The sequence below is a fragment of the Anolis carolinensis genome, unplaced genomic scaffold, assembly GCF_035594765.1.
Source record: "Anolis carolinensis isolate JA03-04 unplaced genomic scaffold, rAnoCar3.1.pri scaffold_7, whole genome shotgun sequence".
Lineage (NCBI taxonomy): Eukaryota > Metazoa > Chordata > Lepidosauria > Squamata > Dactyloidae > Anolis > Anolis carolinensis.
This window is the reverse complement of record NW_026943818.1, coordinates 3,845,447-3,870,960: the sequence shown is the minus strand read 5'-3', so window position 1 is coordinate 3,870,960 and position 25,514 is coordinate 3,845,447. Positions and strand designations below refer to the sequence as shown.

Here is a 25,514-nt window from a genome sequence, read left to right as displayed (position 1 = left end):
TTCTGTAAGACCCTCAAAAAGTTGGAAGATTAGGAATGTTGGCAAACTCGAGATAGATAGATGCCACCACAGTTGTTGATTTTCCACCACCAGCACCTTGGTTCCCAATGGAACAGGGAGGATGCTATATGTGGTTCATCTCAGTCATCCAGGAGAAGAAGGAGCTCCGAGAGACAATAAGGTTGAAAAGAAAGGATGTTTGGGACTTAGAGAAGGGCCTCCTTGGAATATCCCTTTGTTGGGAATGGACGAGCCGTTAAGCTCTAATCACCCATTAAAATAGCAGAGTAAAATTTGCAGCAGCGTGAGACTTACGCGGTGTAAGTTTGGAAGGCCTCTGTGTCATCAGGAAGGCAAAGGGATGCAAATTTAGCTTTAAAGTTTAAAAGCATTTCTTGAGGTAAAAAGAAATCCATTGATGGATAGAAAAGGTTTGGAGCTAACTATCTCATCTATCCTGTTCTAATACACATAGACGGATTAAAATAACAAAGGTATAAATAACTACATCTTGACTAATAGAGGACAGAGGTGCGTCCTCTCTGGAATAAAGCAGGAAGCTGGAATGACGACCAAGCCTCGTGGGTTTGTTCTTCTCTAGGGCCATAAACATTCCAAAGGACCAAATTGGGGAAGTTACGTCAAAGCCCTAGGAGAGATCACCTTTCTAGGAACATCAAAGGGTGGGCTGACCTAAATAGGACGGGAAGCAGGAAACAATGGTAAATCCTATCTAGGCATGCTTTGGAAACGGGGAAAGGATTCCCTCAATCTAACTTTATCATCTATTTGACTACATTTAGACTTGAGTAGTCCAGGATGAATCCCAACACCCTTGACCTGGGAAGGCCAAGGACATACGGTCCTTGAAGTGACCTGGACCTAAGCCATACAAGGCATCCTAGGCCAAAATCAACACTGAAATGTCCCAGAAAATGGACTGGAAGTCAGTGGTGCTCTTGTAATAATGGAGTCGTGTTTTCCACAACAGTGAACAATTTGCTTTTAAGCTTCCAGCCCTACAGCTCTTGCCATCGTGACTGAAATACGAATTACTAGGACGGACCCATCCTACTCACAGGCCTCTTGCACACTCCCCAGAGCTTCCTGGTCTCCCCTCCTTCCCATGCGGCAGCCATACATTTGGTGAAAGTAACCCAAAGACAGATGGGGAAGGTGCCGAGCTAATAGACGCCCCCTGCATTAACAGATGTCCCTCCCCCTCCCCGCACATCTTTATGAAGCCATAAAAGTGCTGGAATGGTTTCAGGTGTGGCCATTTCACGAGAACGGGATGCCTTCCCAGCTGCGCGTAAATACTTCACCAACAAAATCAGGGGCATTTATGGGTACTTTTCCATCAGCGTAAATTACTCCCGCGAGTAGCTGCCATTTCCTGATCGTGCCCATTTTAAGCAACAAAATGGATGGTCGGAGGGTGTGAATAGGTTGCCATATCCAAAAAGTAGGATTAAGGGCGGAAGAAGATTGTTTCTATCCTGTGACTTTAGGAGGTCCATCTGGCGTGGGAAGATCTATTCACTCCTCAGATGAAGAAACATAGTCTAAGGCAATGGTGTTTACTTAATCTTTGGGACTGCAACTCCCAGAAGAGCTAACGGACACTCTGACTTCAGTTCAGGCAACATGGCGTTCAAGTAGAGCTAGGCCTGGGTTCTCTAGTTCCTGTTTCAAGTTTTGGTTTTGGGGTTGAAGCATTCTGGGAGTTTTTTATGTTCTTGTTTTGTATTCTTGTTCAAGTTTTGCTTATGGATTTAAGCCGCCTTTGTCTTTCGGGACTATCTTTGGACTGTCTTGCTTTTAGATTTACAAGAAACACTGGATTGCTGACTTTCTGGATTCTACACCTTATTTCCTTATAAATAATAATAATAAAACTTCATTTATACCCCGCCACCATCTCCCCATGGGGAGTCGGGGAGGCTCACAACGTTACAAAAGTAACAGAGCAAATACATTGAACAATATACACAGTTTAAAACACAAGAAGATGATAAAACAGAAGTTAAAACAAAGGTTTATACAACAGTAATAATATCAAACAACCACCATCAAACAATCCCTGCTTTTGACTATATATCTTTTGTGTGTTTTTGCAATAAATTGTCTCTATTCTGAACTCTTCCAGATATTTTGGATTCTAACTCCCAAAGGCCTCAATCAACCTGGCCGACAGAGAGATATTTTGGGAGCTGACGTTCAAAACCTCTAGAGGACAAAAATCTGAAGCCAATGGTCCACAACAATGATGCCGAATCTTTTGTCCTTCAAATGTTTTGGCTTCAGCTCTATAACTCCCTGAACATTGGACAAGCTGAGAGTTGGAGTCCCAAAATGCTTAGAGGACCAACAGTTGGGCATCAATGGTCTAGAACAGTGATTCCCAAAGTGCGCCCCCTGGTGGACGCTGCAGTGATCTAGGGGGGCGGTGATGGCACCTATTAGGACACGGGGGCGGGGCCAGGTCTCTTCCCAAGTGCCGGAGACAGGGCTGAGCACCTGAGGTGCCTGTTAGGACACTCAGGGGGCGGAGCTAGAGGAGTGGGCGTGGTTTCTTCCCAAGAGCCCAAGACAGGGCTGAGCATCTATACCTCTCCTGAGAGGCCTTTTAGGGCGGGACTTGGGGCGGGGCCTCTTCCCAAGAGCACGAGATAGGACTGAGCCTCTGTATCCCTCCCCTTGTTAGAACATGGGGGCAGGGTATAGAGGTTCAGCCCCGTCCGGCACTTGGGAAGAGGCCCCGCCCCCTCCTCTAGCCCCGCCCCCTGTGTCCTGGCAGGTGCCACAGGACAGGGATAGAAGCTCAGCCCTGCTTCAGAGCTTGTAACTCCACCCATCCCACTTCCAGGGGGCACTGAGTCATATTTTTTCTGGAAAAGGAGTGGTAGGCCAAATAAGTTTGGGAACCACTGATCTAGAACAAAAACTAGAGACCTAAATCCTCTTGCTAGACCTTACCAAAGGGACACTGTCCACACTGCTAGGTAAGAAAAGCTAAGGGACCGAATCAATGTATAAGAAATGAACTTTTACTAGATGTCACGCAGCCAAATTGGGGAGCCCATAATCATGCCAGTGCTGCTCATCTCCAATCCCACTCAGGCCTACCTAAATTTCCTGGCAAAATCTGCATTGTCCAAATCACAGCTATCATTCTGCTTCTTCAGGAGGCATACCCAAGGAAACACACACACACATGCCTCCAATAAAACAAACAAACACGGCTTTACACTTTACCTTGGTCTGGTGCACAGCTTGACCTCTGTTGTTCGAGCTGTTTCCTCAAACGCTCGTTGGTTTCAATGGACTCCTCGAGCTGGTGCCTCAGCATTCGGATTTCTTGGAGATGCTCCATTAAGAGCTCTAAGGAAAAGACAAGGGGAATGGATTGAAAGAAATGGAGACGACTGGAGAAAAGACCAGTCGATTCCCCTTACGTTACCATTATAACCCACTATACTATTTTTAAAAAATCACCTCTATGTCTGATTCACACCTCTTATGATCTTTCCAGACTCAGCAAAATACCTTTGATAGATTGGCGTGTGGAGAAACAGCTTTCCCTCCGCCGGCCGTACATTTTCCACCCTGGTCACCAACCCATCAATTCTTTACCCGTTTTCAAAGAGAAAAGAACCCACTCTATTGCACTGTTTCTCCCAGTCTTTCTCCGACGGCGCCTGCTTTCAACTCATCCTCGAAGCCGAGCGGCCTGGAGAGCATCGATTGCGCTGGGTGTGCATTTCCAGGTCAACCCACACTCCCCCCATCAATTATGTAGTGCGCTTGCATCCCAAGGAAACACAACCCCGGCTTTTATAAAGCTGGAAACCACAGTAATTTAATCGTCTGTTGTCGGGCCTTAGTTTCAGCCTTTGAAGGAGTAGGAAAAAAAAATACCTAAGAGGCGGATGAAACAGACACAGAGATAAAGCCCTGAGTAAAGGTCCGTTGATGACTTCTCGACCTTCCTAATACCACGACCCCTTAATACAGCTCCTCGTGTTGTGGTGACCCTCAAACATAAAAATATTTTCGTTGCTACTTCATAACTGTAATTTTGCTCGTTATGAGTCATAATATAAATATATCTGATATGCAGGATGTATTTCCATTCACTGGGCCAAATTTGGCAATAATAATAATAATAATAATAATAATAATAATAATAATAATGCTTTGATTGAAGTCAAAATCAGAAACTCCTCAAAGAACAGCAGACAAAAAACCAGTACAAGAAAACCGCACTACAAACTAGAGCTGACAGCTGGCACAACAAAACATTGCATGGAAAGTTCCTTGAAAAAATGGAAGGAAAAGCTGACAAGGAGAAGACCTGGCTCTGGCTCACAAATGGGACCCTGAAGAAGGAGACAGAAGGCCTGATCCTTGCAGCCCAGGAGCAAGCCATCAGGACAAAGGAAATTAAGGCCAAGATCGAAAAATCAGCTGATGACCCAAAATGCAGACTGTGCAAGGAAACCGACGAAACCATTGATCATTGAGTAGTAGAACTCTAGCATGCCGGAGTTCGAAGAGATCTTAGAGGTCCACAAGTCCAAGAAAACCACTCTCACTACGTAGTATCTTACTTGAGTGTAATGGGCTGGGTGCAACAGTCACATTTTCCTCCTCAACTTGAGCTGCTGTTGCTTCTTCGTCTTTGTGCCTGGACGGTTCTAGACAAGATGGTTTTTGTGACATCTCCAAGTCAGACAATCTATTGGGGTGGAGGAAGAGGAGGTGGTCAAAGGAAGGAGCACCAAAGAACATCAGGAGATGTTCCAATGTCCAGCTGGACTCTAGGGACTCATCGAAATGCACCAAAAAATGCTAGAACTGCAAATCTAGTGGGGCCATAGGGGAAATAAGTACGAGAAAACACAAACACTGCATTTACCTTTGCGCCAGGTCACCAAGTTGAGTCATTTCATCCTCTATTGACTCTCCTGCAAAGGAAAAGGGGGATAAAAGGGTCTTCAAAACAACACCACGATGATACTCCCCATCCCTCCAGTCATTTGGTTTGAAAAACATGAACAAGATGAACACTAAAGATCTACAATCCCATGCCCACAAAACACAGATTAGGTTTGGGCAACATGACACCTGTTAAACTTTGTTGGAATTATTATTATTATTATTATTATTACTATTATTATTTTATTGTTTGACACAGCAAACAAGATAGATATGCTGGATTTCATTTCACAAAATCACAAGTCGAACACTTCCCAAGTGTCTAGGACTGTGTGATGTATTTTCGGATGATGCGTGCAGATCTCAGTAGGGTGGCCTTTTGCAGTTGGCAGATCGTAATTTTGTCAATTTTTATTGTTTCCAAATGCCGGCTGAGGTCTTTTGGCACGGCACCCAGTGTGCCGATCACCACTGGGACCACCTACACTGGTTTCTGCCAGAGTCTTTGAATTTCAATCTTGAGGTCCTGATAGCAGCTGATTATTATTATTATTATTATTATTATTATTATTATTATTATTATTTGTATCCCACTTTTCTCCCTCACGGGACCCAAAGCGGCTTACAACATATTAAAATCACATAAACAACAATTAGAGTACATCAATAATATAAATATAACTAGCTGTGCCCGGCCACGTGTTGCTGTAGCAAAGTATGGTAGTATGAGAAATAAAGTATTGAGGAATTGGTGGGGGAGCTGCGCATGCGTCAACGAGAGTAGACGTGCCTAATTGCTCTCCTAACTATAAAGGCAATTAAAGCCTCAAAAAGCCCATAAAGGGTCATAAATCTCTCCTTAACTGGAGTCCGGATCAAAGGAGAAAAGAGAGAAGGCTGGGAGGTCACAATCAAAGGTGACTGAAGCCATAAATCTCAGAATCCAAACAGAAGTTCGGACAACTGTGAGTATGGCGGACAGAAAGGAGAAGGAAGGGGAGGAAGAAAAATTGAACAAAATTATAGCTACATTGGAACATCTTAAATTAAACATGGAGATTTTAAGACAGGGAAATGAGCAGACAAGAGAGCAAATCACACAAATTAATAGCAAACTCGGGCTGATAGAGAATAAAGTGGAAGAATGCCAAGAAAAGTTTAAGGAGGCAGCAGCGGAGATCAGAAGACAAAAAGGTGAATTAATCACTCTGAGAGACATTAATAGAAAACTTCTAGATAAAGTTGCTGACCTCGAGGACAGATCCCGAAGAGCCAATCTGCGTTTGAGAGCAGCAGGAGAGAGTCTTCAGATAAAGGAGAATCTGAAGGGAGTTATAACTGAATGGCTTACAACAAATGCTCAAGTCCCATCGCAAGGAATCGAGAGGATACATTGGGCTTTCAGAGGAGGCAGGAAACCCAAGGATATTTTGATACGGTTCACAAGGGAGGCTGAAAGGGACATTGTTTATCGAAAATTGAGGAAAATGAAGAACCTGACCTTGGCTGGCAGTAAAGTATGGCCACTCCTGGATTTATCTTCAGAGACATTGGGAAAGAGAGCAGAAATGAGGGAAATTACAGGAACTTTGGAAAGGAAAGGACAACGTTATACCTGGGCTTTTCCAGCCACCCTAATTGTATATAAAGACAATAAATTATATAAAGCTTCCGACTTGGAAAGTGGGAGGAAAATGCTTAAACAGTTAAAACTGGATACAGATGGAAAAGAAACAGATGGTCTGGAGGAGGAATCAGATAAGACCAAGGACAAGCCGACTGGACAAGAAGCATCGAGGGAGCTGGAGACTGCAGAGAGAGGCGGACCAACAGAGACAGACTTACTTCAGAGTCTATTTGCAATGGGAGATCCAAAGGACAGGGAAGAAAAGAGAACTTTAAGGAATTTGAAGGACCTGGATTTAGAACAAATTAAATCTATAGAAAAACAATTAAGAGATCTTAAAAAACAGAAAATTAGAGAGGAGAATAGAAGAATTGAAACGAGATCTTGTACAGAGACTTAAGAATGAACAGCCTAACATTTGTGGAATAATGAAATTTGGACAAATGGGGTTAAAGGGGTAAAAGATGATGCAGGAGGGGAGAGCAGTGGATGGCAACGCAGTCACCGGTGGGAGGGAGTCTGGGAATGGAAGAGAACAAAGGGAAAACTCTTTCAGGTCTCCCTCTGATGGCAGGAGGGAGAGGTCTGGACTCTGGGGGGCATGGGGGAGGATGGGAAGACAAGCAGACAGGGGAAAGAAACTACAGGAGGGTAAATGCAAATAATACCTGGTTATGGGTGAAGTAGTAATAATGTCTCATAATGTTAATGGTTTATCAACTCCACAAAGAAGGGCAAAAGTTATGAAAATGGTAAAGGATTATAAAGTTGGCATTCTGCTTTTACAAGAATGTCATAAGAGAAAGGACCATACTCCATTATTTAATGATAGGATTTGGGGACAGGTGTATGAATCGAGAGGTTCAAATAGAGCACGGGGTGTGGCAATTTTAATTAAAAATACAATAGACTTCCAAGTGGAAATGGTAAAAAGGGATTCAGATGGGAGATGGGTAATGATTAAAGGGAAAATTGAAAAAATTAGAATCACTTTAGTGTGTATATATGCCCCAAACAAAAATCAAAAAAAGTATTTAAAAAAGCTATTTGGGGAAATTGATAAGTTTGCACAAGGAGAAGTGTATTGTGCAGGAGATTATAACCTGGAATTGGTAACAACAAGGCAAAATAGTAATAGAAAGTTAAATATAAGGGAATACAACATGAATGATTTATTAGAAGGGGAACCAGAGAATAATAGATGGACATATTACTCGGGAAGACATGACACATATAGCAAAATAGATTATATTCTGGGGAAAAATACAAACCAATCAGTGATTCTAGAAGCAAAAACACTTCCAATACATTTATCGGATCATGCACCATTAAGAGTAAAAGTAAAATTAGAAATAGAAAGAAAAGAAAGAACCTGGAGATATAACACAGTTTTAAACAGTAGAGAGGAAGAATATGAAACAATTAGGAAAGAAATAAATAAGTATTTTGAGACCAATGACAATGGACAAGTAACTAAAGATATAATTTGGGATGCAAGTAAGGCAGTGATAAGGGGTCACTGTATAAGTTTAGAGGTAAATCTTAGAAGAAGATGGAGGAATGAACAGGATAAGAGAATAAAAGAAATAGAAACCCTGCAAGACAAACATAAAAGGACTAAGGATAGACAGATTTGGAGAGAGCTAAAGGAGAAAAAAAACCAATTAGAAGCATTTGAGGAAAGGAATATAATAAATAAATATCTATACGTTAAAAGCTATTCCCAAAGTTGGAATATAAAATCAATGAAGAGGATGGCTTACTATTTGAAAAAGAAAAAAGAAAAAACATGGATAAAGAGATTGAAAGACGAAAATGGGAAAGAACAAGAGGAGCAAAGTAAGATTAGGGAGATAATGGCAAAATATTATAAAAATCTATATAAGGAAGAGAGGGTAATGCAAGGGAACTTAAATATCAGAGAAAAAATTGCAGAGGAAGACAGAGAGTTATTAAACCAACCAATAACACAAGAGGAAACAATAAGGGCAATTAAAGGGTTAAAGGGAGGCAAGTCACCAGGGCCAGATGGATTTCCAGCAGAATATTATAAAGCATTTATGGAAGAGTTGGCACCACACCTAACAGAATTGTTCAATGAAATATACACTAAGCAAAAAGTCCCCCTAACATGGAAAGTATCAGAAATTATAACTATACCCAAAAAGGGGAGAGATTTAACACAACCAGGGTCATACAGACCCATTAGTCTATGCAATCAAGATTATAAAATATTTACAAAAATTTTAGCAAAAAGATTGGAAACAATAATGCCAAAAATAATCAAAGAGGATCAATATGGATTTGTGAAGGGAAGAAAAATTGGGGATCCAATAAAAAATGTAGTAATTGCAATGAATCATGCAAATTCGAATAAGAAAAAAATGGGAATTCTCAAATTGGATGTTTACAAAGCATTTGATAAAGTCAATCACAATTATCTGTTAAGATTATGTCAACAGTTGAATATGGGGGAAAACTTTTGCAAAACACTGCAACAATTGTACAGCAACTGTAAAGCAAAAATAAGGGTGAATAATGGAAGGACAGGAGAGATACCAATTTTAAATGGTACAAAACAAGGTTGTCCATTATCCCCCACTTTATTTGTAATAGCGATAGAAATGCTAGCTGAAAGTATCAGGAATAGCACCAATTGGACAGGGTACAAAATAGAAAAGGAAGGAGGACAAAAGGAAGAAATAAGGCTTAATTTCTTTGCCGATGATGCAATGATTATTACAAGTCAACCGTTAATTATGGTAAAAGATATTATTAAAAAACTGGAAGAATTTAAAAATATATCAGGACTATTCGTTAATATTAAAAAGTCAGAGATACTATGTCTTAATACCCCACCAAGGGAACAACTGGAGATTAGGAAAATATCAGGGTTAAGATTAGGATTAAAGAAGCTGAAATACTTAGGAGTATGGATATATAAAAACCCAAAGAGTATAGTCAAGGGGAATTATAAACAAAAATGGAAGGTAATAGAGAAACAGTTTAAGAATTGGGAAGGAAAAACATTAACAAGAGTGGACAGAATAAGGGCACTAAAAATGTTTATAATACCAAAATTGACATATTTATTTCAAACATTACCGAACACAGTAGATAGGAAGACACTAAAGACATGGGACAGGAGAATAAGAAAATGGGCAGTCGGAGGAAAAAGGCCCAGAATAAGGGACAAATGGTTAAATGCAAAAGAGGAAGAGGGAGGCTGGGGGATTCCAAGTTTAGAAGTCTATCATGATGCGTTTCAAATCCAAAGATTATTGGAAATACAGTATACTAAAAAAAAATGGGCAAATATGGAGAAGATAATAAATAATACTAAAGAAAAAGAAATAATATTTAGGGAATGGAGTAGGAGAGAAGAAGCAGAATTTAAGGAACCTTTTAAAGGAACAATAAAAGTGTGGAAAAAAAGAAAGAAGAAGCTAAGTCCAGGCAATGAGAATAAGATGGCAACTATATGGCAAATTAATTACAATAACAACGAAATTATAGGCAGAACATTGAGATCAATTGAAAGTAGAGGGAAAAGGTTAGTGGAGGATTTGTACACAATAGATGGAGACCCTGTAGAACAAAAAGAAATTCAGAATTGGATAGGATCAGGGAATTGGATTCAAAGCTGGGCTATAAGACAGGAAATTTTTAGATTGAGAGAAAAAATTAGAGAACAGGACAGTCCGTTTGAGAAGGTGATTAGGAAATGTTTGAGAGAGGAAAAGAAGGTGGCAGGAGATCTGTATGAACAAATTATAACGGTAAAAGAAGAAATAGTAGAGGAAATTTTCCAAACATGGAGAATGGACATGGAAATTGAGAGGGAAGATATACAAAGGGAAATAAGTAATATAGCAAAAGAAAAGTACAATGTATTAAGGGAAGCAAGAAGGAAAATGTTACAAAAATGGTACAGAACTCCTGCACAACTTTCACGGTTTTTACCAGGGATGAAAGATAGGTGTTGGCACGGTTGTGAACAAAGAGGGGTGTTCAATCATATGATATGGGAGTGCGATCGGGTGCAAGAATACTGGAGAATGATTGAAGGAGAAATCAATAGAATGCTAAATCTACAAATAGTAATAGTTAATAGAAATGTACTACATGCAAGGATAACAGAAGTGAAGAATATACAAAAAGAAAAAATGATTGACAAATTAATAGCATGTGCACAAATTGTTTTAGTGAGCGGTTGGAAAGATAAAACAAAATGGACTCTGACGAATTGGTATAAGTATATAATTGATATGTTAAATGTAGAAATCACAAATTGCAAATGGAATAATATAGATAAAATTGAAAATATTGCAATAATCAAGGGGATGTGGGAACCAGTTAAGAACTATTTAGAGAATGTACTAAGATGTGGAGTGGAAAAATTAAGATTGAGATTGATATTTCAAATGTAACTTCTGTAGTTTGTTGTATAAAGTGTATGTACAAGGGGGGGAGGGTGGGAGGGTGGGAGTGGGATAAGATGACAAAACAACAATAAAAAAAATTAAAAAAAGAAAAAAAAAAAAGAAAAAGAGGAAAAAAGTATTGAGGAATTGGTGGTAGTTAAGGTAAAGGGTAAAGGTGTGGAGTCCAGATAATCCAGTTAAAGCAGATAATATAAGATTATAAATGGGTTATATAGGTGTGTGGAAGGGCCTTGAGTCTACACTGCCATCTAATCCAGTTAAAATCTGATTAATCTGTATTTTATAGGCAGTGTGGAAGAAGCCTAAGTGAGGCCTAACTCTGCCTGTCCCCTGGGTGAGTGGGTTGCTAGGAGACCAAGTGGGCGGAGCTTGGCCTTCTAACTGTCAGCAATTGGATAAAAACAATTATTCCTCTCTGTCTAATTAGGACTTTATTTTTCTTTTCTTTTTGTTGTATCAACCTAGAGGCGTGGATGATGGGTTGTGTTGTCAATTTTCAAGGTTGTGGGGTGTTTAGTTTTGTTGTTTTGGCGGTCGCCAGGATTCCATCACTCTTTTATATATATAGATAGGATAAACAAATTAAGAAAAACATCTACAGTATACAAAGCCCATCAGCCACAAAGTCAGGGATGATGGGATGTGCAATCCAGGAACTACCGCTCTGCGTTCCAACCCTCTGTCGGCGTCAACATTCTGCTCTCGCCCTGCATTTTATTTTTAACTCGTGATTCAGTGCTACCCTGTTGTGCCGAGATATATTGAATTGTCTCCGTTGTCAGCAACTTCATTAGTATATATGATACCATCTGCTGATTTGAACGGAAAGGCATTTTAATGTTTATTCGCGGGAGAAACTTATTTCCAATGCAAGGGGGTTTGATATACGATAATTGAATACACTCCGTCTTTCGAGGGACACGCCAGCCTTAACGCCGGGGCTCGAATGAAAAATCTCTCGCCACCCACCCACAAAATGACCCCAGGACTGGAACAGCCACCCACATCTGCAAAGCTAGGTTTGTGGCGAACGACTCAACACCATTTCAACGGATATACTTTGACGGAGCCACCCACCATAGAGACACTGCTGTTCCAGCCTCTCAAACAGCTGGGCGCTTTGGTTGAGCTGTTCCCGGAAGCCCTCAGCAACGTAATAATCAATGTCACTGGTTTGCAGAAGCTCCTCAAAGGATCGGACCAGGTTGGTCAAGTGCTGGCGGTAGGAGGAGCAGACGTGGTGGAGCTCTTGCATTTTCTGGCGCTGACAGGCCTCCTCGGGAGCCGGGGAGGAGGTCGGGGAGATGGACCTGTGAAAGTGGGGGAGACAGCATTGCAAACCTTTTGTTTATAAATGTCTGCATGGGTCTGCAAACCACATATCAACTTATGGCGACACCAAGAATTTCACAGAAAAGAGATACTGTTGCACCCCAGCCAGAGTTCACCTTGCCCTTAGCACCAACCAGGAATCCAAAAGTAGTAATAAAACAGAATCATAACATCAGCATAATCCAAGGAAAACAAGAATCAAAACACAACAATAATCCTAGGAAAACAAGAATCAAAACAAGAATATGAATCAAGAAAAACCAAGGCTATAAGAACTTCTTAAAACACGAATCAAAACTCAGAGGATGTAACACATGAAGTGGACATCCTTACTATTCAGCAGCATTGCCTGATCTAAAATCTCAACGAGACTCTCTCTGATTTATGAAAAGCAAAACATGAAAGCATTTCTTTGACCTTGAGGTTCTTTCCTCTGCGCAGGTCTTTATCAGGGGTTGCTAAGCTCTTTGCAGGTGAAAGGTCCTCTCCCTGTCTGCTGGATTCCAAAACAGCTCTACGAGGGCAATCCAGAAAGTAGATTACGTTTTGTAATTAAAAATGAACAAAGAATAGGAGAAAACATTTACCATATGCAGTTGAAAGCCACACCCAAATACCACATCTCACATAGTCGCCATTCAAATCTAGGCATTTACTATAGCAATGAATGAGCTTGGCAACTCCTTCACCACAAAACCCTGCCGCTTGCGTCCGCAACGCAGCATTTTGGCGACGCAGGGGTGACCAGCTGGTTGAGGATGCAAGCGGCAGAGTTTTGTGGGGAAGGAGTTGCCAAGCTCATTCATCGCTATGGTAAGTGCCTAGATTTGAATGGCAACTATGTTGAGAAGTGGTATTTGGGTGTGGCTTTCAACTGCATGTTGAAAGCCAGTGTGCACAGTGTGTTAAAGCACTGAGCTGCTGAACTTGCGGACCAAAAGGTCCCAGGTTCAAATCCCGGGAGCGGAATGAACGCCCGCTCTAGCCCCAGCTCCTGCCAACCTAGCAGTTCGAAAACATGTAAATGTGAGTAGATCAATAGGTACCGCTCCGGTGGGAAGGTAACGGCGCTCCATGCAGTCATGCCGGCCACATGACCTTGGAGATGTCTATGGACAATGCCGGCTCTTCGGCTTAGAAATGGAGATGAGCACCAACCCACAGAGTCGGGTACGACTGGACTTAACGTCAGGGGAAATTTTTACCTTTACCTTCAACTGCATATGGTAAATGTTTTCTCCTATACTTTCTGGATAACCCTCATACTTTCAACCTCATAGACAGCATCTTGCTCTGAAATCCCCTCCTTTTCCTCATGTAAAGAACCATCTATCCCTCTCCCAGGCTTTGAAATCCCAGTACCTTCATCTTCATCTGACAGAACCACAACAGATATTATTTCACTCTATTATGGTATATTCATTATTTTTCTCTATTATTATTGGTATTGTTACATTTATTATTTTACACTATTATTCTTGTTACTTTTACATTTATTTTACTCTATTTTATTATTATTAATACATTTATTACAGTACAGTCTCACTTATCCAAGACTCACTTATCCAAGGTTCTGGATTATCCAACGCATTTTTGTAGTCAATGTTTTCAATACATTGTGATATTTTGGTGTTAAATTTGTAAATACAGTAATTAAAAAAAGGTAAAGGTTTCCCCTGACGTTAAGTCCACAACAGATACTCAGTTCGATTTGAAGTATCACCAAAATACACAATAGCTTATTTCACATAGACTGAGAGGTTTCCCATTACATGCGCAGCCAACACAGAGACGTGTCGTGACACAGTTTGGAAAGCTTTGGATGAAACATTCAACATTTCCTTTAGTTGCCATTTCCTAACACTCCAAGATTTGTGCCTTCAAGATGTGCTGAACTATACTTCCCAAACTTCCTAGCCACTGGCTGCATAGTAATCTAAAACATCTGGAAGGCAGCAGGCTGCTCACTCATGTCAATTTGTTTCAACACTGTTTACATATTACGAGATGTGGCCACAGTTTGCAATGAAAACTAAATTCAATTTATTTTGAGGAAGTTTTATTTAAACAACACCGCCAATGGAGTAATGTAGTTTTTTGGGGGGTGGAGAGAGGTGAATTCAGCTGATAATGTCAGGGATGGTTTGGGATATTTTTCTTACAGCCTTAATTATTCAGAGGCGTAGAGAGAAAAAACGGAGGGCAGGCAACTTTTACTGAGATGATGCAGAGAGATTTAGAACCAATTTAACTTCCTGAAGCAACTATCTTGAAGCGAACCCAATCAAGCCTCTGTTTACTGTTTCCCCGTGTTTTAACAGAGAAATAAATAGAGCAAGGTTCTGCACTGCCTTCCGTGAAATATTTTTCATTACTGTACCTATTTGTACCATTTTGCTATCAGTTATGGGAAGGTGACGAATCCTCCCACCCTGCCATCCAATCATGTACTGTGAGCCTGGAAATGTACTAATAAAAATCTAATTCTCCCAGGCCTGAAGTTGTGACATATAAAACATTGCTGAGGAACGAAAAAACAGATACCTAGAAGTTGGGGCGGGATGCAGAAAAAGAAAACAAACCTCACCATAGTTGTGGGGAAAAATGGATACTGTGCCCAGCTATTCCGCAAATATCAGACCATTTAGTTCAGTATTTGAAACAGAGCTTAGTATAGCACAAGCTGAATACGAGCCAACAGTGTGATGCAGCAGCGAAAAAAGTCAATATGATCCTAGGCTGGATCTATAGGAGTCTAATTTCTAGATGGAGGGAAGTGCTAGTCCCATTCTACAGTAGAGTCTCACTTATCCAAGCTAAACGGGCTGGCAGAACCTTGGATAAGCGAATATCTTGGATAATAAGGAGGGATTAAGGAAAAGCCTATTAAACATCAAATTAGGTTATGATTTTACAAATTAAGCACCAAAACATCATGTTATACAACAAATTTGACAGAAAAAGTAGTTCAATACGCAGTAATGTTATGTTGTAATTACTGTATTTACGAATTTAGCACCAAAATATCACGATATATTGAAACATCTATCTTCTATATATATAAAAGGATAATGGCGTTGCTCCACCAGGCAAAACAACAAAACTAAAGGCCCCCCAACCTAGAAAATTGACAACACAACCCCTCATCCACGTCTCTACATTCTTATGCTCAACAAAGAATCCTCCCCCTCTCAAACAGGGAAACATCCACTCTTTGAAGGTCCAAACCCATTTGGTATTCATCTCATCTCAAAACACAAAATAAAACAAAGGAATTCCATCCAGGAAACAATCAGGGCCACCTAACACTTCCCAACAAAGGATTCCCCCCCTCTAAGACACGGAACCACTTAAAAAAAGCCACAGCAACACATGGCCGGGTACAGCTAGTTGACTATAAAAACGCCTTCGATAATCCAAAACCTTGGATAAGCAAGTCTTGGATAAGTGAGACTCTAGCGTGTTTTGCTTTGGTCAGATCTCTACGTGTGAGTAAAATAATAAATGCAATAGTAATAATAATAAGATCTGAGTGAAATAATAAATGTATTAATAATAAAAAAGAGTAAAATAAATGTAATAGTAGCAACAATAATAGAGAAAAATAATAAATGTAATAATACCAATAATAATAGAGAAAAAGAATAAATGTACCATATATTCTCGAGTATAAGCTGACCCAAATATAAGCCAACCAGGACCCTCACCCGAGTATAAGCCGAGCGGGGCTTTTTCAGTCTTTAAAAAAGGGCTGAAAAACTAGGCTTATACTCGAGTATATATGGTATTTTGGCGGTAGCCCCACCCACTCTCCCCTTGTAAATATATAGCCACCAGTGGGAGGGGCACATTTCACAGAGACCACGAAGATGAATGAATAAATCCCAATTCTCATTCATTCATATCCTTTCTTGCCACCCAAAACTGATGCTTTTGTAAGACAGATACAAAAATGAAAGGCACATGAAAGTCACGTTCTTTTCCTCATCCACGCCGAACACTTTCCTTATTTTTTTTCTCTAAAGAATTCCAAATGATAACTTACCCCTCCGGTGAAACTTCTTTGAGCTTCTTCTGAAGGCGGTATACTTTGTCCAGGAGGTGCATGTTGGCGATCTGCTCTTTCTCGAGTTCGGCCTCGTTTTCCGAGAGCAGTTCCTTCAGCTTCTCCACCATTGCTTCGTTCTGTTCCTCTAAGAGGCGGGAAGAGAGATCGTCCACCTGGACACCATATTCCACTCGCTGGGGGGCCTCCGTGAAAGCTTGTGACTCCGGCTTCTGGCCCTCCAGCGTTGGAGGAAGGTGACCGTCAGCGGGCAGCTCCTCGTGGCTCTGGACGGCGCTCGAGTGAAAGCTGGGAGGGGGTGGCTCAGCAGAGACCGGAAAGCAGGTCATCAATGTATGGTATTTTGCCAGTTCGGTCGTCAGATCTTTAATTCTTTGCCTCAGCTGCTTGACGTCATCAACGTCATCGAAGTCCAACATCTCAAGGGTTGTGCCACTCAGCTTGAGGGAGAGCACGCTTGCAGTCGTAGCCATATCTCCATCCTGCTTACTCCAGAGGTTGAATTCCTCTTGATGGAGCTCTTTCGAAGTCGACACATCCGGCTCCATTTTGGTCATTTCAGTTTCTGAAAACAAAACGAGACATTAAAATAAATGATGATGAAATGAAGGACTGGGTGGCCCTGGTGGTCTCTTCCAAATCTAGGAACTCTATGATCAGTTCTGACAAAGAAATTACCATATATACTCGAGTAAAAGCCGACCCTAATATAAGCCGATGCTTATAATTTTACTACAAAAAAAATGGGGAAAAGTTATTGACTCGAGTATAAGCCGAGGGTGGAAAATGCAGCAGCTACTGGTCAATTTCAAAATGAAAATAGATCCCAATGAAATTATATTGAGGCATCAGTAGGTTAAAGGTTTTTCAATATTTATCGTATTTTAAAAAAAACCAGTAAGCTAGCTCTGTAAGTGGAAAGGTAGGGTCAACAAAAACAATATGGTATTATTACATTATTACAATAACATAATAATAATAATAATAATAATAATAATAATAATAATAATAATAATAACAATAAATTAATTTGTACCCTGTCCTATCTCCCCATGGGGACTCAGGCCAGCTTCCAACATAGTAACAGGAAAACATTCAGTGCCTATATAAACAATGCAGTGTTAGATATAGATCTATAATTATATATACTGATTTCACATATGCATTTCCCCCTGAAATGTTTGCAAATCCTCTTTATATATATGTGCATTTCCCTCCTGCAATATTTGCAAGCCCTATATATTTATGTTTTTATCTATCTAGAAATCTGTGTGTGTGTGTGTGCATTTATCCTGCAATATTTGCAAGCCCTACATATCTATATTCATCTATATCTATCTAGACAGCTCTCTCTACATAGATAATTCTATCTGTATAGGATTTGCAAAGACTTGCAAACATGAGAGGCGAAAATTCATATATAAAATAATGTATACACACAGATACAGATATACAGGTACATGGAAATCTCTAGATATGTTTATAGGATTTGCAAAGACTTGCAAACATATGAGGGGGAAATTCATATATAAAATTAGATAGATAAATACAAATATAAAGGTACATAGAGATTGCAAAGGTTTGCAGGGGGAAATGCTTTTATAAGATTAATGGGTATATATATATATATTCTTCCTGACTTGCAAGGGCTTCATTCCCTTTTCAAAACATTCCCTTGGTTAAGAGCGAGGGAGGCTTTGGAAAAGAAAACACTGATAAGGGAGGGTGAGAGATAAATATATCATATATTGCAAGCAACGGCCTCCGGCTTGAAAGCCGGGAGAGGCTTTTTCAGCTCATAAATAAGGGCTGAAAAACTCAGCTTATCTTCAAGTATATACGATATCTGGCCCGGGGCTGTGGCGCAGACGGGAGAGCAAGCCAGTGCAATTAACTGCAATGGATCACTGACCAGGAGGTCATAAGTTCGAGGCCCGCTCGGAGCTATGTTGTTGTTTGCCTTTGTCCTGTGTTAAAAGGCATTGAATGTTTGCCTAATATGTGTAATGTGATCCGCCCTGAGTCCCCTTCGGGGTGAGAAGGGCGGAATATAAATGCTGTAAATAAATAAATATATCTAAATTATGAAATCAGGCACCTTATGTGTATTTCAACACTTGCATTATTAGTTTTTTTTAAGCTGTATTGTGTTGTCAAACAGTCATAAACCACGCCGTATCCCATGCTGGGAACCAAGTAGGATATTACATAAATAAATAAAGGGTAATTAAATAAAGTGTTACTGGCAACTGCAGACAAAAGCAACCAACAGCCTGATCTGTCTGTCAAATAATCTTTCCTTCCCCACAGATATTGCTGTGGGTCTCTCTCTCTTTCTCTCGAATACCTTGGCATGTGCTTGGATCCTTCTCAGACTCTTTGCATTCAGTACTGATGAAGGTATCCACTTCGGAGCCATCCAGCGTGATCAACGATTCGGCTAGGAAAAAGATAATGAAAATGATTGAAATGACTAAAAAAAAATACGAATCGAGAGAATAAAGTACAGCTCAAGGAGCTGGGGATGTTTAGAGAAAAGAAGGTTGAGAAAAGGGAACAGGAGAGCCATGTTCAAATACTTGAAGAAGGTCGCATCTGTTGAGTACAAATTTCTAGGTACCACTTTATGCAGGGAGGCTAATTCAACAAATTTACGACACCATAAAAACTTCCAGCAGCGGAAAGGAATGAGGAAGTACTCAATCAAGGACTCGGTGTCACAAGTGGACGATGAAGTGGCAGCTTCCCCTGTGTCTGGAATCGAGCATACCCTCATGAAGCCGGAAGCTGGAAAAATGTTAAATTGCCTCTGTGTCTGTCTATATATGTTGTATGATAATGGCATTGAATATTTGCCATGTATATGTACATTGTGATCCGTCCTGAGTCCCCTTTGGGGTGAGAAGGGCGGAATATAAAGACTGTAAATAAAATAAATACATAAATGGAACCAATAAAGGAGTAAATAACAAGCCATGTCTTTCTGCCACCCTCTACTGACAGCTTTCTGTTCTCGCTCATCTCCCTGGCTGTTTTGCAGCAGCGCACACATATGTGTGTGTGTGAGAGAGAAAAGAAAATGTTAATGCCCACACCTTATTTATTATGCACATTATCTCAGGTGCCCCAATGCGCTTTCCTCTTGGATAAAGTGGTCCGTAAGAGAATACGCCTAATAAATAAAACGGTTGCAGAACACTAAAAAATTTTATGAAGACACTTGTTTGCGCAGAGACAGATAAAGTAGATCATTTTAACACTGCGGACAGGGAAAAGGATTTAATGTCTCGCGCTGCAGGAAGAAATGCAGCTGTTGTACGCAAGGACATATTCCAGATAACACAAAAGGGAGCGCAATAGATCGAGTCTTTGTTAACTCATGTTTCGACGCAGTGATTCCTCAGGCCACTCTTTACTTGGTGGCATTTCCTCTTCCTTCTCCTCCCCTGGCCAGGCCCCAAAAGCAAAGATTATCAGGTTGTGCTTTATTTACTGTCCTTATTTTAAGGAGTTTTTAAAATACTCGTAGCCAGCACCCCCTAAAAATAATAATAGTAATGATAATAATAATTGTAAGCCTACAGGAGCATGTATGCGGTGTATCATAGCCGGCCACCTAAATAATAATAGCAATAATAATAATAATAATAATAATAATAATAATAATAATAATACATTACACAGTCCTAGACACTTGGGAAGTGTTCGACTTGTGATTTTGTGATATGAAATCCAACATATCTATTTTGTTTGCTGTGTCATAATAAAATAATAACAATAATAGTAAGCATATAGGTACGTGAATGTGGCGCACAGTAGCATCATATTATTATTAATAATAATAATAATAATAATAATAATAATAATAATTGTAAAACTACAGGTGCATGCATGTGTTGCGCAATAGTTTTGTAATAATAGTAATAATAATTATTGTAATCCTAGTGTCGTCATAATAGTAATCGTAATAATAATTGTAAGCCTACAGGTGCATGCATGTGGTGCACGATAGCATCATAGTCAGCCACCTAAATAATAATAGTAATAATAATAATAATAATAATAATAATAATAATAAGCATATAGGTGTGTGCATGTGGTGCTCAATAGTGTTGTCATAATAATAATAGTAATAATAATTGTAAGCCTACAGGTGCATGCATGTGGTGCACGATAGCATCGTAGCCGGCCACCTAATAATAATAATAATAATAATAATAATAATAATAATTGTAAGCATATAGGTGTGTGCATGTAGTATTCAATAGCATCGTAATAATAATAATAATAATAATAATAATAATAATAATAATAATAGTAGTAATAATAATTGTAAGCCTACAGGTGGGTGCATGTGGCGTGCAATAGTGTCGTCATAATAATAGTAATAATCATTGTAAGCTTACAGGCACATGCATGTGGTGAACGATAGCATCGTAGCCGGCCACCTAATAATAATAATAGTCATAATAATAATAATTGTAAGCCTACAGGTGCATGCATGTGGCGCACAATAGTTTTGTAATAATAATAGTAAAAATAATAATAGTAAGCCTACAGGCGCGTGAATGCAGTGCACAATAGCATCGTAATAATAATAATAATAATAATAATAATAGTAAGCCTACGAGTGCGTGCATGTGAAAAACTTTACATTCGACAATACAGAAGAGTCTGTTTCTATCTGTAGCCTACAGTCTTGATGGGAGCTCAGCTAGGCTCTCAGACAGACGATCTAACCCAGTTCTGCAGAATGAAGTCATTTGTGAAGGCTAAGGGGAAATTGAACCAGACATCATCACAGCATGAAAGAAACACCCATAATTGCAATCTCTCTGTGTTTTTACCTGTCCCTGATTGCTTACCTCCCGCTAACATTCGATCCAGCTCTTGCGTCCAGCTTTCCGCTTCGCTGGGGTGTCGTGCGCAAGGCGGCTGGGGCTGCTGCGTGACGCACGGCCCTTTCAGATCTTCATCCAGGTTGAACACGCGATGCTGGAGGCGCACGTCTGGCTTCAGAGGGAAGGAACCCGAGGAAAGGCTTCCCAAGGACCTCGAGGGCTTCAGTCGGATGGGCAGGCGGGATTTCTTGAACGAGGGGCAATGATCGCTCTGCGGACGCACAACCGAGATCACGACGGTCAAGAGAACGGTGTAAGCCAACCTCGACGTGAGAGTATGTCGTACAGAGGGGATGGATTGGAAATGGCTTGGCCGGCCTCAATGTGGAGAGAAGTAACCAGTCCTAAGCTATTTCCTAAGCTATATCAATGACTTGGATGGCGGAGAAGAAATCATACTAATCCTATATGCAGATGACGCCAAATTAGGATGGATAATGTGTTGTCGAAGGCTTTCATGGCTGGGATCACAGGGTTGTTGTATGCCTTTCGGGCTGTGTGGCCATGTTCCAGAAGTATTCTCTCCTGCTGTTTCACCCACATCTATGGCAGGCATCCTTAGAGGTTGTGAGGTATGGATAAACTAAATAAGGAAAGGAAAGAATATATATCTGTGTAGAGTCCAGGGTGTGGCAAGAGTCCTTTGTCACTGGGAAGCCAGCATTAGTGTTTCAGTTAATCACCCTAATTAGCATTGGAAAGGTTTTGTCTCTTGCCTGGGGGCATCCTTTGTTCAGTCATTAGCTGTCCTCTGCCCTCAGAGTGTTGGTTCCCATTAACTGAAACATTAATGCTGGCTTCCCAGTGACAAAGGACTCTTGCCACACCCTGGACTCTACACAGATATATATTCTTTCCTTTCCTTACTTAGTTTATCCATACCTCACAACCTCTGAGGATTTTTTTTTTTCGTGTCAGGAGCAACTTGAGTTGCTTCTGGAGAGAATTGGCCGTCTGCAAGGACGTTGCCCAGGGGACGCCTGGATGTTTTGATGTTTTTACCATCCTTGTGGGAGGCTTCTCTCATGTCCCCGCATGGAGCTGGAGTTGATAGAGGGAGCTCATCCGCACTCTCCCCGGGTGGGATTCGAACCTGGCAGCTTTCAGGTCAGCAACCCAACCTTTAAGTCACTTAGTCCACTACGCCATCTGGGGGCTCCACCTCTGAGGATGCCTGCCATAGATGTGGGCGAAACGTCAGGAGAGAATACTTCTGGAACATGGCCACACAGCCCGAAAGACATACAACAACCCTTAGGATGGATAGTTGATATCACAGAGGACAAGATTGGGATCCAAAATGACTGTCATTCCAATATCCTCCCTGGGAGTCAGGTTGAGTCTCCTTCTCTGGAGGTTTTTAAAGTAGAGGCTGGATGGCCATCTGTCGGGAAGGCTTTGATTGTGTCTTGGGGTTGCATTGGATGGGTCTCTTACAACTCTAGGATTCATGGAAAAGCTTTCCAAGTCACCTTGCACCAAAATGAAACAGAAAGAGACTATGCAACAGGACAAATCTATATATATATAAATGAGTGACGGCATCACGGTGACCAACAAAACAACAAAACTACAGGCCCCCCAACCTCGAAATTTGACAACACAACCCATCATCCATGCCGCTAGGTTGATACAACAAAAAGAAAAGAAAAATAAAGTCCTAATTAGAGGGAAAGCAATAATTGTTTTTATCCAACTGCTGCCAGTTTAGAGGGCTAATCTCTGCCCACTTGGTCTCCTAGCAACCCACTCAGCCCAGGGGACAGGCACAGTTAGGCCTCACTTAGGCTTCTTCCACAGATTATCTAATTTGCACTGGATTATATGGCAGTGTGGACTCAAGGCCTTTCCACACAGCTATATAACCCATTTAGAATCTTATATTATCTGCTTTGAACTGGATTATCTTGACTCCACACTGCCATATAATCCAGCCTTCCAAGGAGCAAGTCTATTCCTTTGTATTCCAGCTCATCAAACAAGGATTCCCTTAAGAAGAAAATGGCCAGGCTTTGAGGCTGCAAGGCTATTCACTGCTATTCCACCTGGTCAACAAAGCATTCCCATAAGCCACAGCAACGTGTGGCCGGGCACAGCTAGTACTGTATATATTTGAGTATAAGCCTAGTTTTTCAGCCCTTTTTTTAGGGCTGAAAAAGGTTCCCTCAGCTTATACTCGAGTGAGGGTCCTGGCCGGCTTCTATTCAGGTCAGCTTATACTTGAGTACATAGGTATTCAGACTTGGACAGTCTTATCTTATTAAACTCTTATTATCTTAAATTACAGTTTTATATAAGTATTCAAAAACATTTAACCTACTGATGCCTCAAATAATGCAATTTTATTAATATCTATTTTATTTTTGAAATTGACCCGGAGCTGCTGCATTTCCCACCCGAGTCAATAAGTTTTCCCAGTTTTTGTGGTAAAATTAGGTGCCTCGGCTTATACTAGAGTATATACGGTATTCAAAGTGAGTGCAGAAAGCACTGCCCTCACTCTGATTTGACTTTGGGATATTATAGAGCCAAAAACCTAACACAATGTCATTACGCTGGTTTTGTAGATGGATTCTATAGAGCGGAAAAAGCATCCATTGCTCAGAAAGAAAAGGAAATCAACGAAAATGAACGTTTTGGAAACCGCTTTCATGTCAAAAGCAAGTCTCCGAGAATATTTGCTTCCCCCCCTTTCCGCCAATGAAGCGCATAGCAACCCCGGAGAGCCAAAAAGAGGAACCTTCAAGAAAGCCCCCAGGAGATACGGCTCCGATTGTCATAAAAATCTTCGCCATTGTCACGGCGAGGCTTTGAAAAGCAGGCTTAACAAATTAGATTTCTATAGATTCTCAAAGAGTCATTCTTATCCAATTTTATCCTCCCAGAAACCCTGTGAAGTTTGCATACGGGCAAAAAGAAAAGGAAGCCGCTCTTCGTGCAAAGCATCATTAACTTACAAAATTGTCACCAAGTGTTGTGAGAGCAACTTAAACGGAGTTGGGATTTTTGAAAAAGGAAAGTTAAACACAATCAAGGAGCCCGGTCTCTCGGGGGCTTATTAGGCCTAATAAGGAAGAATGACAGCGCTGTATCCAGAAGAAATGTAATTCCAATGGATATAAGTGTTGTCAAAGGCTTTCATGGCCAGAATGACTGGGTTGCTGTGAGTTTCTTGGACTGTCTGGCTATGTTCCAGAAGCATTCTCTCCTGACGTTTCGCCCACATCTATGGCAGGTATCCTCAGAGGTTGTAAGGTCTGTTGGGTCCCCCTGGGGGAGAAGAGCGGTATATAAATAAAATGAAATAAATAAATAAATAAACTATGCATTTGAGGTTTATATATTTGTGGAAGGATGTCCAGGGTGGGAGAAAGAACTCATGTCTGTTGGAATGTTGCAGTTGGCCTGCTTGATTAGCATTCAAAAGCCTTGCAGCTACAAAGCCTGGCTGCTTCCTGCCTGGAGGAATCCTTTATTGGGAGGTGTTGGCTTACCCTGATTTTTTCTTATCTGGAATTCTTGTTTTTTGAGTGTTGCTGTTTCTTTACTATCCTGATTTTAGGGTTTTTAAATTAAAAAAATACTGTCCAGGGTAGGAGAATGAACTCTTGTCTGCTTGAGGCAAATGTGAACGTTGCAACCGGCCACCTTGATTAGCATTGAATAGCCTTGCAGCTATTGAACAACACTCAGAAGACAGAGGAATTCCAGACAGGAAACAATCAGGGCCAGCTAACACCTTCCAACCAAGGATTCCCCCAGGCAGGAAGCAGGCAGGCTTTGAAGCTGCAATGCTATTCAATGCTAATCAAGGTGGCCAATTGCAACATACACACTTGCCTCAAACAGACAAGAGTTCTTTCTCCCACACTGGACATCATTCCACAGATATACAGATATTCCACTTGGGTGCCAAATCCATGTTTTTACTATGATTATCATTTTATATTTTATCATGATTAGAGTGTTAATTTAATTTTATGTGTCTGTATTTTCTGATTTTATTTTGGTTTGCTGTTTTATCTGGGCTTGGCCCCATGTAAGCCGCCCCGAGTTCCTTCGGGGAGATGGAGGCTAGGTATAAAAATAAAGTATTATTATTATTATTATTATTATTATTATTATTATTGTTGTTATTGTTAACCCCACTTGCCAATAATAATAATAATAACAATAATAATAACAATAATTTTCTTACAGCT

The 25,514-nt window shown here is 40.5% G+C and overlaps 1 protein-coding gene across 4 annotated transcripts in view; it reads right to left on the bottom strand.

Moving 5' to 3' along the window:
• Positions 1-25,514, bottom strand: part of cdk5rap2 (CDK5 regulatory subunit associated protein 2) — a 123,826-nt gene that overhangs the window by 37,979 nt on the left and 60,333 nt on the right. For all 4 annotated transcript variants that reach the window (XM_062960326.1, XM_062960324.1, XM_062960327.1 and 1 more), the window contains 7 exons: positions 21,277-21,523; positions 18,759-18,851; positions 16,391-16,976; positions 12,091-12,323; positions 4,922-4,970; positions 4,614-4,741; positions 3,259-3,384 (listed from right to left, as the gene is read on the bottom strand). In XM_062960326.1, coding sequence (XP_062816396.1) covers positions 3,259-3,384; positions 4,614-4,741; positions 4,922-4,970; positions 12,091-12,323; positions 16,391-16,976; positions 18,759-18,851; positions 21,277-21,523 — 1,462 coding nt within the window. The remainder of the gene's footprint in view (positions 1-3,258; positions 3,385-4,613; positions 4,742-4,921; positions 4,971-12,090; positions 12,324-16,390; positions 16,977-18,758; positions 18,852-21,276; positions 21,524-25,514) is intronic.